At 38.8% G+C, this 14439-nt stretch overlaps 1 protein-coding gene across 1 annotated transcript; it reads left to right on the top strand.

The window, feature by feature from the left end:
• The first annotated feature begins 5981 nt into the window (after positions 1 to 5981).
• LOC124406200 (tyrocidine synthase 2) lies at positions 5982 to 11028 on the top strand. Its single transcript, XM_046881551.1, has 11 exons — positions 5982 to 6114; positions 6352 to 6627; positions 6842 to 6998; positions 7074 to 7293; positions 7454 to 7724; positions 7802 to 7969; positions 8099 to 8295; positions 8503 to 8692; positions 8783 to 9149; positions 10267 to 10717; positions 10864 to 11028. Exons 1-11 carry the CDS (start codon positions 5982 to 5984, stop codon positions 10999 to 11001), a joined length of 2568 nt encoding a protein of 855 aa, XP_046737507.1. The 3' UTR covers positions 11002 to 11028.
• Positions 11029 to 14439: the final 3411 nt, after the last annotated feature.

The following is a 14439-nucleotide window of genomic DNA, read 5'->3' as shown; positions in this document are numbered from 1 at the left end:
ACAAGGTGATTTTGGACTACAGGTTTATGCGGAAGTTAAATCCCCCCGGTGTCTTAATCGGGCAGCTGGACAGACGTAAACGGGCAGATGGCCAGAGTTCTACTTACCATTGCACTCACTCTGATGGTAATCACCCACTGATGATAACACACACGCGCGCATTTGTATGTGCAGGTCCGCGATATAGTCCTGTGACACGGCAATGATCCTTCACGCGATCATTTAGACGCACAAATTTATACTCGCAAATGTGACATACTTCCGCGTTTTCAAATTCAGTCTGTTGTTGATTTGACAATTGATACATCGGCTTCTTTTTATTGAAGTATTCGACTACCCTAACTACAATTCCATGCAATTGATGGGCTAACCATTTCCGACAATCGACACTGCGATAGGAAGTGTAGTATGATAGCGACTCATCGTGACTACATTAAAAATAATAACCTACGCTATATGGTACATGTTTCTGATAGATCTTTGTACGTGACGATTCAGAAGACTGTGAGGAATTCTCCAGCAAACACTCAAAATCTGCATAAACTATGTATGATACTTGCATTTTGTGCGAGAATTCTCAAATTTCAGCCACTTGTTGGACTGATCTGGAAGTGTGAGTTTACAAGATTTACCTGGACTGCAATCTAGCCTGTGCGCGAGCAATTTGGCCTCATTGTCAGTGTAGAAAAAATGTAAACATCGATTACAAACGTGGATTGCATTTGTACGTGCATTCACTTGACGATTGACTAGTCGCGATAAATTTTTAATCCAACAGAAGTGTGTTCTTTCACTGGAGCATTCGTCGCCAAGGTTTTCGTCGTGTAGCATGAGCAAGTTGATGTGTTCGGTAAGTGGAGTTTCATGCCGACTGATGAGTAGTGGCAAGACTTGATGCCGCCTACCCCGTTTCTCCGAAATATATACATTCACGGAAATATTATTGAGTTTTCCAAATTTCAGAATGTCGTTTAATTCTGTGGGGAATTTGATGCCAGTGAAATTGAATACTTGATTGTAATGGGGGGTAGGAATTTACTCGATTGGCGTTTTTTGCAGCAGGATGTCGAGCGGATACGCAAGCCCAAGCGAAACAAGCGTTGTCGGAATTTTGAACATTAACCACGGCTTTTTTAACCTTAATATCGCTCGGCAAGTCTATCCACATCGAACCTACCAACGGCTCATACTTGTTAATGTTAACTAATAAATTATCTATACTGATCAAGGCCCAGCCACTGTCGCGCTCCTGAAATTCTTCGATTTGAGCCAGTAGAGGTGATGCAACATACTCTTCGTACCATTCCGCCAGATTCGAGGTTGTTTGAAGAGTGGCGTTCTTCGTATGGAAGCATTTTGTTTCAGATTTCACATCCAGGACAAAAGTTGCAGATAGCGTGGTGTTGATTTTCAGATGGTGATGTCGGCGAAGCAATGTGTTGAGTTTGTTGAAAATAACGGTGTATGCAGCCGTGAGGAATAGTTTTAGATCGCTGATTCGAAAGTTGGTGATTACCCCGGTGATCAAACGGTTCTCGAACGCAGATTCCAATTGGGCCAGAGGATCACGTGATACAAGTCGAAAGGTGTAGACGGGCGTTAGTCCATTTCTGGGTGTCTTCTCCTCCCACGTTGACATCTATCGAATCATCGAGCCATCGAGCGATATGTGGGAGGGTTACGGTCAGCTGCTTGCGTTACTCGTGAGAGGTTGAAGGTCTTCCCCTCACGGTACTGCGGTATCGATGTGTGCGAGACGATCTAGGAGTAACGACGATAAGAATGCCATGATCTTACTCACAGTGTAGCGGTATCGATATTCTGGAGAATCGGAGGTAGATCCGACATAAACTCGGTACAAGGTAGGGGCAATTCTTAAAAATCGATTTAACATTTTGATTGCTTAAAACAATATGATTTTTGTGGATAATTGTCAATGAATCTGTTTTTTTTTTTTTATTAAAATTCATTCCTTTAGCTTTAGAATGGAAGAAAAAGATCCTTCTAGCTCGAATGAGACCGGAGTTATGAATTTTTGCAGATGAGTCTACGACTCGAAAATCACCAGATTCTCAAATTTTTGATCTCCTCTGGTTTTCAAAGTATGTGAAAGAAAGAACAATCCTGAAATACGTATTTTTTTTCCTTCGATATGGAACCCGTAAAACGAATTCAGCCACATCAAAAATGTGTCGGTCAATTTTTATCGAAATCCGTCCGGTTCGTAAGGAAAAGTCCCGTATGGAACTTCGTTTCTGATTCGCCTCCGGCCGTGTTACTGACTGGAAAAAAAAGAGGCAAAAATCTAAAAAAGGCATACAAGTCTGAACGGGTTATCACTTCATTATAAGAGTTATTGAAGAAGAATAGAGTGGCTGAATTCTGACACGTTAGATTACCGACCTAAAAAAGTCTCGGGATTGTTTTCCGATTTGTTAGCCACTGGTGAAACTTGGAGAAAATCAAAAAAGCTATTCCAAAATGGTATTTTGAGAAATCCGAAAAAATCTCACACAGAATCGATGATTTTAAACATGATTTTCGAGTTCCACACCATGATTTGATTTCAGTATTTACCATGTTTTCTATTCAATATTAAGCATATTTACTATGAATGTTGCGACGTAGTATGAATTTCACCAGTGGCAGGAGAAAATCTGAAAAAAATCCCGAGACCCTTTCGGGTCCGTAAGAACATCGCTCTGAAAAATGATGAAAATCGAAGGGAGTGAGGTACGTGGGCTGCTAATGTTACGTAGAATTCCTCATATACATATCGTAACGAAGGTGTGTTCATACCTCGTATACACTTCGTCACGGGTGATGCCGTCAAAAGGTTCACATCCGTAATCAAATGCTCAGTTTCTTGCCTATCATACGGTTACGCGGCCAACAAATATTATTGTAATAAAAGAATTTTTTGCGGCGGCCTTGTACTATACTTCGATAAACAAGTACTTAGAGAGATATTTCCCGATCATAATCCTCTGGGATAATATTTTTGAGATCCTTAGTGGCCATTTAGAACAATTTGAAAAAAAATCGATTTTTTCAAAAGTCCAGTGGCCTGACCCCTTACCATTAGATTTACAATTTGAACCGAGGGATAAGTGCCTCCGATAACAAATGGATGAAGGTGACAATGGTGGGTACATTGGCTCGGGCTGTACGCAAAAATAAATGCCGTCAAATATTTACCCGTCAAAACAGCAAGTTAAAAAGTTACGACAAAACACAGAATTTAAAAAAACATTTTTCTCTCTTACAGTAGAGCATCGAGTGCCTTTCACCGGACGTGTTGAGCAGATTCGTTCGATTAGTTTGCTCTGCACTTTGGTAAAACAGACATTTTTATTGCATTGCTGATAAGCCTGTGCTACCATTTTACTTCCGGAAGTATTTTTATAAATCGTACGCAACATGTTTTTTTAACAAGTTTGATACAATCATGCCAGATGTTAAAGAAAAACCTAATGTTTTGACAAATTTTTCGTTAGACCCGACTGCGATTGTGACGTGCTCGGGAATCATCACAACTGATAACAGGCAGAAGCGCTTATTGTGAGAGAGATCCACGTGACAAGGGAACATCGGCTGATAGAAGGTAACATTTGTGGAATATAATCAGTTTGAATATATCGACTGTTTCTAGATTGCATCCGTATTTACTGTCACAGACTGTTCTTTCGCAATGGAGTCAACTCCTGATCCACCCTACGATGGAGATGATAGATACGACGCGGGAGGCGGGCAGGGCCGTCTGCTAGGCTTTATTTACCAGCTGAAGCTGTTGATGCTTTTCATGGAACGTGGATTACGAAAGGTGTGGCATTTCGATTGGCGACCGAAGTGAAGGCCGCAGGGGATTTCGACGATTTGGTACTTGAGTGTAAAAATGATGGTGCCAGCGATAATGAGAGTACCTATTGGTTTCTCCAGGCAAAGCATAGTCGCGATGAATCGAAGAAAATCAGTGACACGGATCTTTTTGGAACCGGTGACTTTAACTTGAAGAAGTACTTTGACTCCTACTGTCAGATTAAGAGACATCCCACATTCAGCAAGGGCAAATTGGAAGCTTTCGTTATTTACACCAACATCGATAAAGTAAAGAATCAATTTGTTTCCGGTTTTTCCGGTAATTGAAAACCCATAGCTGAAATGCTACGTCAGGTTACCGAGATATTTGCTATTGAAATCATCCCATTGGACACCTGTAGTATAGCCGATTTAAAAAAAGTCGAGTGGCTGCTGCTCTGCATCAAGCTGGATGATAATAAGCCGAAAATCAATTTTCATTCTTGGTAATCGTACGTGTATCCGATGCTACCGTCAACGATGCGACATGTGGGACGTCAAGTCATCGACGTAGCTGGAGAGGCTGAGTAGATCAACATTGGAACACCCATACTCGAACCGCTTCAATTCGACTTCCTTTACTTTGGAGAAGAAGTTTCTTCTCCTGCTCTTCTGCTAACGAAAAGTGACTTCATAAATCAAGCCCCCCCCCCCTCCCCGCCTCAATCATCGTTGTCGATTGCTCCAAGCAGAATGAATTGCTGAAAACTATGGTCCGATGGACATTCGATTGGAATTTGAAGCGAGCGTTGAATTTTGCCCAAACAGTGCAGCTTATTGCGTGATCTTGCATGATCGCATCGTCATGTACAGACCTATATGAGCGGTACAGTAAAGAAATGAGTAAAAGAAAATATGTTCAATTTTAAAATCAGAGGCTTAATTAATAATTCTGTAGTGTATCTTGATTAAAAACGAAACTTTTTTAGATTGAAAACATGTATTTATGACCATACACTGTACTGAAATAATGAGCCGGAATACGGCTGCCTGCTACACTTTGTTCTTCTGATGGCACTCTGGCCTTCAACCGTGCTCGACCTCGCTTGCACCTCAGTGGCGTGCTTTTACAAACAGAGTACTTACCTACTAACGCCATCTTATCGATACTGCATACATTACAAATTTGTAAGCTGAAAAAATATTGTGATCTTTAGTAAATAAAACAAAATTCGAAACATACAATCGTTATTTACAAACTTCATATTCCCTCTATGAAATGAATAAATAAATGAACAAATAAATGAATGAACGAATGAATAAATTATCCTTCAGTAAAATTTTTCTTATTACACAGCAGAGTCTGCTAATCAGATAGTTGACCGTTGATAAGTGTTGGTGGTGGGAGATCGTGGTCTAGAAATCTGGTATCTAATCTACTTTTATCTGCTTATCATCTGGCATATTAATATCGTTTACGCTTCTATTGTATACAAAACGACCTCACGTCAATTACGATCCACTCAAACGTCATACTCTTTTCAGCAAATATAAGTAACAACGTAAATTGAGAGCGAAAGTTTTTTTTATGAGTTATTTTGCGAATGAGTGCCTGGTCCAGACACAAGATTCTAGTCATTCCACATTGTTGTACATTTTTTTTAAACGGAAGACCACACACACACAGTAAACAAATTACAAAGGGTATGAACCACAAACGCTGATTGTGGTTCGCTTGACCTATTCAAGAGTTTAGCAACGGCATCTATTGAAGTCAGTCCGTTGTGCGCGATAATCCTCGGTGGAGCGTCTCCTTTTGTTCCTAAGAAGCCTAGCCTGTGGAAAAATTGGGTTTTTTTATCGAGAGACTTGAAGCAGGAGCTATGATCCGGAGGTCTGATACTGTTCTTGTAAGTAGGAATGATGGTAATGAGGAGAAGAAAAGACATTTCGTATTCATTTTTCTGAGCGAATTCCCGCAGAGCAATAAGTCACAGAATTTGCATTTTTGCAATTGTAGTTGTATTCCGACACGTTTAATAACGAATGCAATTACATTATGATGTACAAGATTTTAGAAGTAATCCTTCTGGCAGTCTTCAGATTACTGCTGATTTTATTCATGAGGTAAGTATTCTCAAATTGCATTTTTTTTTTTTCTCTTTGTGTGATCTTACAATTAGATGGATTCTACGAAGCAGCAATCAGTTCTCAAGGGACACAACATCGACACGAGCGTAGAAGTTAATTTCCTTCATAAATTATTCTCTCAAGTAGCAGCCAACAATTTTAACCACACAGCAGTTATCTACGAAGGTAAATTCATTCTTTCACTTCGCAAAAAACAAAAAAAAAACACTCTCCGCTATATGAATTCTGAGCACCGATAAATATCTTTTCGGACCCAATTTCCACATATTATCGCAATTTGGATTTTGTCTTATTCATATATTACTACGAAAGAAAATAGTCCAATAAGTAACATAATTTATTTTTACCATCGAAGTAAGTGAAAGAACACCTTGACATCAAGCTTTCGCACGCTTCTTTCAGATGAATTTGGCAATGAAAGAAGTTTAACTTACGGTCAGCTTGAAATGAGAGCCAATCAACTGGCAAGAGTCCTACTGAAACGCTGTCGTCGACCCAACAACGTCGATGGTCTCGTGGCAATTTCAATGCAGCCTACCGAACGCCTTCTAACTTTGCTGTTGGCGACGCTGAAGGCTGGAATGGCGTACCTTCCCATGGATCCAGGATTTCCGGCATCAAGGGTTAAGCATATCCTGGATGAGGCTGAGCCTCTTCTCGTGGTTGCCGAAGAAGGAGGTGAGGAACATCTGAGCGGAAAAATAAAATGTTGATTGGAATGGTTATGCTCGGGTACAGCAAACATGTTAAGAATCCTTAAGCACTAAGGACTTAAATCTGTGATCGATGCAACTCTGTCGACCATTTCTCACGCTGTGCAATATATTCGCAAGGTTGCGAATATACCTTCAGACGCCAAATCATTTTTAACAATCCTCGCCATTGTTTTCAGCCAACCTGACAGTATTCGATGGGACATCTTGCATCACGTGCGAAGAACTATTGGAAGAAGCTGATAACGAGTCAACGGAGCCTATGAATGTGGACTCATGTTTCGAACTGGCAATCGTTCTGTACACATCGGGTAGCACAGGATTTCCGAAAGGAAAGTATGAATTTGCTGAATTAACTGAGCCAAAAGCTTTCAGGGAGAATTAATCCTGAATAGTTTCACCAGGTGTCAGGCTACTCCAGAAAGCTGTGATGAATCGTGTGCGTTGGCAGTGGAGACTGATGCCTTATTCAGCGACGGAAGATAGGTGCGTTTTCAAAACGGTTCTGACTTTTGGTGACAGTGTAGCGGAAATCTGGGGTCCCTTGCTGCAGGGAAAGAGCGTCGTCGTTGTTCCAAATCACATCACGAAAGACCCCAAGAGGTTTATTCACCTTCTGGAAAAGCACAAGGTATGATAGAAGAATTTGAAATATGAGTTTCCGCAGCAATTTGAGGCCTTTTAAGGGTTTTTCTTCTTTCTTCCATTTACTTTCTCTGTTCTTTTTCTATCTCTCATTGGATTCTAGTTGATACTAAAAGCACTCCACAGTCAAATCTTCATGCTTGCAGATAGAACGTTTGATGCTCGTTCCATCGTTGCTGAAGACTCTCCTGGTGTACCTGGACCAGCAAGACGACAAGGACATTCCAAGGAGCCTGAGACTCTGGGTGTGTTCAGGCGAAACATTGATGGCTTCTTTGGTCAAACAATTCTTTACAAGATTCCCATCCGGTGAGCACGTCCTGGGCAATTTGTACGGTAGCACGGAGGCCATGGATGTCACGTACCATTCCGTCAATCACCTTGAACAGTTTCAGAATCTAGACAAAATACCGATTGGTAAGATCAGTGATCAATTTAGATTTCCTCAAGTAATAAAGAGACCAGCAGAAGAAATTCGTTGCCTCGTTTTGCAGGTAGACCATTAGACAACACCACCGTGTACATCATGGATAAGGAGATGCGGCTGGTAGCGGAAGGCGAAGTTGGGGAGTTGGTTTGCGCGGGAAAAAACTTGGCGGCTGGTTACATCAGAGGGCGAGACCTGCACCGTTTTTTAGATAATCCATATTCCGTCGATCCAGGTAATAAAACGATATGAAATTAATGAAATTAGTAAGATGAAAGTACAAGTACATACATTCTGTACATCCAGCAAGCACTATGTTTGAGAAATAACCTCAAATAACTGTTTACCATCAATCCTCCTGCAGAATACTCAAGGCTTTATCGTACCGGTGATTACGCAAGGATGGTCAAAGGCACATTAATTTATGAGGGAAGGACAGATGCGCAAATTAAGATCCGCGGTCACCGGGTCGATTTTGCAGAGGTCGAAAGAGCTGTCGTATCGTTCTCAGCGGTTGATAAGGCAGTTGTGCTCTGTTCAAAGCCCGGAGAGCTTTCGCAGGTAAATCAGAAAGAAGAGAACATGATCCTGTTTTTAAACTATGGTAAAATGCATTTTCTCCACCGAAAATAAAATTCAGATGTTTAGGAGTGGAATAGGTTATACTTCATGCATAAACATTGCACGTCGATCGAGCAGAGGGAACGCTATGAACAGCTTCATAGTTTCCACATCATTCATCATCGTTATTTATTTGCTCCATTACAGGCTCTAATTTCCTTCGTGACGACTGAAGGCGACCAGCGTGTTTCCGGTCTGCAAATTGAATCTTATCTGCGCACCGTTCTTCCACCTTACATGATACCACAGGTGATAGTCATCGAATCCATTCCTCTACTGGATAACGGAAAAACTGACAGACAGAGTCTGCTTAAGCAATATGAGATTCCGATCGATGGTGATGAGGAAAAACACTTCAATTATACTGAAAGTTCAATTTTTATTTCGTTGCGTTTTCAAACCTTTTTCTTTTCACTTCATTTCTCAGGGGAGGAAACTGCCGTCGATTGCGACTACCAAAATGTCCCATCGCCGTATCTTCCTGCAGCCCGAGTTCTTTTCCCCACCGTAGCATCGGTAATCGGACGTAGCGCTCGATCGGCGATCACCGTTGATGCGAACTTTTACGAGCTGGGTGGAAACTCTCTGAATTCAATCAGTACCATCACCAGACTTCGCGACCAGGGCTACCGAATCGGAATAACGGACTTCATCAGCGCGAAGAACATGGGAGAGATGCTGCGGAAGATGAAGATCGATAATTCTGATCTTTGTGACAGCGATGACGATTCTACCGATAGAGGAAAGTACGTCATTGAAGAGCTGAATGACTCGCACAAACCGGATGTCATCTCGTGAGTAATCGCTTTGAATCTCTTGATCGAAAAGCTGTCGAATTCCTCCATGAAACGAACGTGTACGTGTCAAGTTCAGGGGGTCGATAAGCTAAAAATACATGAATTTTTTTACTTCTGCTTCGAAAAAAATCTAAAGTATCAAAATTTTAAACGAAAGTCGTGCCATCGATACATTATTTCAAATCAGTTTAAAATTGTTGACCTCAAGATCGATTCGTTCGACTTCACTCTGTGATGTCTGGTTAAATTGAGACGATTTTTTTTCAACACGTCACTTCAGTAGATTTATTTTTCTCAGTAGTCAATTGAATATTGGCATTGCCAGTTGTCGATCATAAATAGCCTGAGAATCACAGATTAATTATTTTTCTTACCTTCAAACACGACAGGCAACGCGCGTCTTGTTCGTAAAGTTATTGCCAGAGCAATAATGGGACTTCAGAGTATATAAAACTCTTCGTTTTTAAATTAGATAGAGAAGGCTGTATAGCAAAATTAGTTTCGTTGGATTTTAATTGATGAAAAATCCATTTCAATACCACAATGTGCTAAAAAAAGTAAAAATGTTATTTTTTAATCCAAAATTCATATCAAACTTTTAGAAAAAAATTATTATTACTGCGTTGTATTAAAAAAAAAAGTGTACAAAATTCAAAGAGCTGAAGTATGAAAATGCTGAATAAAAAGTCCATAAAGTATCGTTTTCGAAGTATATTTTTCTGGTTGCGAGTTATAAAATATATGCAGATTAAAAGAGATAATTGAATCAGTATTTTTTTTTCCTCTTCTACGATTATATGTACATACAACGGGTCATAAGCTGTGGAAATCATATCTGTAAAAAATATAGATTACTATTTACGCTCAAGAATTATATGAAGAGATCAGTATAATTGAATAAATTGAGTCATTGTGAAGTGAAATCGAACGAATCTGTAAGATTTCAGACAGCCCTGAAGTGATTTTGAACGATGCACCGATGTTCATGTTACTTTCTATACTTCCGGTATTTCCTACATATCTTTTTTTGAAATCACTCTCGAGTACGAATATTACGTAGTAGAATCGTGATTGAAAAGTATCGATTTTGGCCTACAACCTCTATTAACTACAGGATGATGACGGATGGAATTTGCTTGAAGGCTAACCTGCAGAAGTCGTTAATGTCTGGCGTTAGGGCAGAAGATTACTCGAAATTAATGACTGAACTCTGGGATCCTATGGTAGAAAAGAGCTTAAGTTTCATACTCAAATCTTCGTCTGGCCAGGTACTCAGCGTGGCGTTCAATTTTGACGCGAGAGATGAACCTCGGGTGAAGATGAACTCGAAGCTGGGGATATTGTATCAGTTTTTAGAGCATATCGAGGGACCGATCCGAGATCAACGGCTGCCCAAAGGCAAGGGACAAATTTTTCACGCTTTCTTGATGAAAACGAAGGCCTGCGTTCTCACTCCAACTGAGAACATCTTTCTTATAAGGGAGATGGAGGAACACGTGATAAGAATCGCCAAGCAGAAGAGATTCGCTGGCGTATTTACAACAAATACGAACCCGTTGACACAGGTAATCGTCTTTTGGAATTCATTTCTATTCGGGTCTATAAGAAAATGAAGTAGATGAGTTGGAAGAATTAAAGACTCGTAGAAAATAATCCTTGCATGCATTCCGATAATCAGATATGAAACTATCTTACTCATCCGTCTTTGCAGCAACTGGGAACTGATATCTACAACTACGAAGTCCTGCTCGACTACCAAGTCAACAAATGCGTCGCGCTTGATGGTTCAATGCCGTTCAAAGACGTGCCTGACAGTCAGAGAGCCATATGCTCCTGGAAAAAGGTTTAGAAGTTCTAAAAAGCTGCTCTACAAGTTATTCGCAATTCTTTCAAACGATGATTTTGACTGTTCGATTGTTGGTGGGATCCGTACAAAGTTATAAGTATGCGTTAGAATGCGTTGGCAGGGAGAATTCAACAAGAAGTGCCCAAAGTGGCAAGAAAATTTTTCATCTTGAAAACTTGCACTCTGGGGTTCTTGAGGGTGCTGATTACGAATCTGAACTTAAAATTCAAGAATCCGAATTGGCGAATCCAATATGGCGAGCAAAAATGCAAAAAACGGCTTCATTTCGATAAATCTTGGTACCCATTTTTTGCACTTTTGTCCGCCATATTAGATCTTCCGTTAAAATTTTTTTAATTTTGTGTTCAATTTCGTAATAAGCAACCTCAAAAATCTTAAGAGTACTAATTTTCGTCTGAATCAAGTAAAGTTTTTGATTTTTATTCTCCATATTTGCGCCGCGATTTTAAATTTCCAAATTTGGATTTAGCGAGCCCAAAAACCCCCGAGTGAGGCTCGGATTTCAGATCAGAGCAACTCGAATAGGAGAATAAAGGTTGACGATCTATTGCGTCAATGCCGGCGAAGGATTGAAACCATTTGTCAAATTATTAGATTTGTGAGGTTCAAAGATCTTTTTATAAAAACAAAAGTAGAAAATACCGGAATTATGAACAGAAGCGATTCTTTATATCAAATAATTCCGAAATGATTGAACATTTGTTAGATTATCGATTTCACTCTACCTTGGCTTGTTTTATCAAATTTTGACGATGTATCTATATATAAATTAGTGAGGACGGACGGTCGAAGCGGTCGGTAGTCCTACAATAATCGAAGGAGAGTGTTCGATTTGAAAAATATGTGTCTAAAACTCGGTGTAGTGTAAATGAAAGAAATGCTGATCCGGTAATGAAACCAAAAAACCAACACCAGAAGAAAATTCAAACAGGAAATATAAAGTCACGTAGTTAAATAAAGTCAAACACACTAAAGTACAGACATTTCGATCTCCCTTCAACAAATATATGCGAGTATATCATTTCTACGAAACCGCACGACATTTTAACATTCATTTTAACGATCGCTGTTCGATATTCTCCCTTTTATTCGTCCTTATTCTTTTTTCAGAATTTTTGATTGAATTTTTTTTTTCATTTTTTTTTTTACGTTGTATTATCTATTGATTTTAATTTAGACTATCAGGTCTGGTTTGTTGGCCTGCGTGGAGTAGGGAGTCTAATTTTATGCTAAGTATATTTTCTCGTAACTAGATTTTTCATAATTGCTTATACATTTTTGTTCAATCATTTAACGTTTTTTTCTATTTTACTGTTTGACAAAACATATATTTCTCTAAAAATTCATTAAAACACTTCTTCCACGATGTCAGCACTGTGAAATATCTAATTCAAAAAGTGCCTCAGATTGTATCAAATTATTATCAATAAATATATATTGTTATTAGAAATAAATTCTTTCATCTACCTGCCAATACGATATTATTTATTTTGACGAATCCTGCAGATGCACCGAAATCGCTTTCGCCTTAAGGGTCACAAACAATTAAACGCAGGCCGTTCCTGAGCCTATATATAGTCGTCTGTCATACACACCTTCGTTTACTGCGAAGAACCCAAAAACAGCGTGAATCCTTCCGGCTTTTACAATTTCCACGAAGTCCTTGGCATTTATTGCAATTTTTTTTTTGTCACCATACTAAGAGAGTCCCTGAAGCGGAAAATCCCAGACTGTAATAAAATGGAAACCCTCGGAGATAATCCGCAGCGGATTAGAAGTCGACGGAGGCCATGAGCATGCCTATTTCATGGCACCCTGATTTGTGTGTTCCGTACCTGCGATGTCCTGTAGTTGAAATAATTTTCGAGTTGAATTCGACTTCTTAGTTTTTCTATTTCATTTTCTAAGGTTTTTAGATTTCTTTCACTAGCCGTCACGATTCGGGTATTTCAGATTCTTCCACTCGTGCTCTGAGAACCTTGAATATTACGGCAAGGATTTGAATTAGGAAAAAAAAATTTTCATTCGATGTACAAAAAAACGAACGTTCGTGAATTATTTTCGAATATTGAATCGTTTTCTTCAATGATAAATCTACGATAACACAGATCGATGAATAGACTTTTTTCTGTCTTTCTAGTTTAATGCATCAAAATTCAGGCATCGAAAAACACCGGAAAGAAACGAAGATTTTAATTGATTATCGTTTTAGAAACCTTATTTAAATTTTTCCTTTTTATTGTATCAAGTTCTTTTGAACAAGCCACTTGCTATTGCGTCTGAGCTTAATTTCCAGTTGCGTTAATTAACAGTTTTCTTTATTATAATTCCACGTCCTGAAGACATCTATCAAAACAAAACACATTATCAACCAGTTCATCGAGATGAACGAAAGGTAAGTGACGATCTTTTCTTTCATTCCAAAAGCTCATTTTCTCATAAAACCCGCTGAAAATTATTGATTTCAAGAAAGCATTTTACACTTCAGGTAATCGTTTTGTGGAAAATTTTTACCTTGGAACGATATTATTAAGTATTTCAACAAAACTTTAATTAACAAGACCCAGGCACAAGAAAAATAATATTTTTTTAAACCAGTGAATTACTCTGGGTCAGGGGCCCATAAGCGATCGTCTAGTCCGCTTCCTATTGGTCAAGTAAGCGTTGGGCCTCACCAATGACGCGGCTTATTTTTGGGCCTCCCCCCCGACCTGACTCAAACTGAGGCCTTGCTCCCACCCTGCGAGTTTCAGTCTCGGTCTGTAGTTCAAGTAGTTTTAGAACCGGTTTGAAAATTCAGTCGTTAACTCATCGTGGTTTGGAAACGAGCAGAATTGCACTCTTTATTCGATGTTGTGATTTAGTGACGGTCTTAAGTTTAAGTGATTTGTTTTCTTTTGTTTAATTTGACGTCAGGAATAATTATGCGATTATATGATTGTTCAAAGTTAACTTCAGTCACAGGTCGCATGTATTATATTTTCTTTTTACACTAAGCAAGAATACTTTACACGGAAAATAAAATTTTGTAAATTAACAAGAGTGCAATAATTATTGCTCATTATTATATTTTCGGTGGGCACAGAGTGTAAATTAAAACATCAATTCTACTTTTTATATTTAAAATAAGTGACGCAAGTACTATAGTAAAATAGTGATAACTTAGATTTTTGATAGTGAATAATTCAGATATTGATAAAAAAAAAAAAAGAAAAAAAAAACAAGCACATAGCAATACCTGGTGAAAATTTCTATTTCTACTTTTCACAGAAATTAGAACATTTCGTATTATTTCGTACAAAATTGTAAATATGCATAGTTTTTCGTGAAGAATTGTTAATTTTCCTTAAAAAATTGTAATATCTTGTAGACTTTTGACTGAAAATATACAAATTTTCATGAAAATCTACAAGTTTTTAT

This window comes from Diprion similis, chromosome 5 (assembly GCF_021155765.1).
Source record: "Diprion similis isolate iyDipSimi1 chromosome 5, iyDipSimi1.1, whole genome shotgun sequence".
NCBI classification, from domain to species: domain Eukaryota; kingdom Metazoa; phylum Arthropoda; class Insecta; order Hymenoptera; family Diprionidae; genus Diprion; species Diprion similis.
The sequence above is the reverse complement of the archived record's forward strand: the minus strand, read 5'-3'. Positions and strand labels throughout refer to the sequence as shown.

Bases quoted from the DNA above. Each gene is read 5' to 3' on its own strand.
- LOC124406200 (XM_046881551.1), top strand. From the start codon at position 5,982: ATGGATTCTACGAAGCAGCAATCAGTTCTCAAGGGACACAACATCGAC. The intron at 6,115-6,351 runs GTAAATTCATTC...CGCTTCTTTCAG, and splicing joins CACAGCAGTTATCTACGAAG to ATGAATTTGGCAATGAAAGA. The intron at 6,628-6,841 runs GTGAGGAACATC...CATTGTTTTCAG, and splicing joins CGTGGTTGCCGAAGAAGGAG to CCAACCTGACAGTATTCGAT.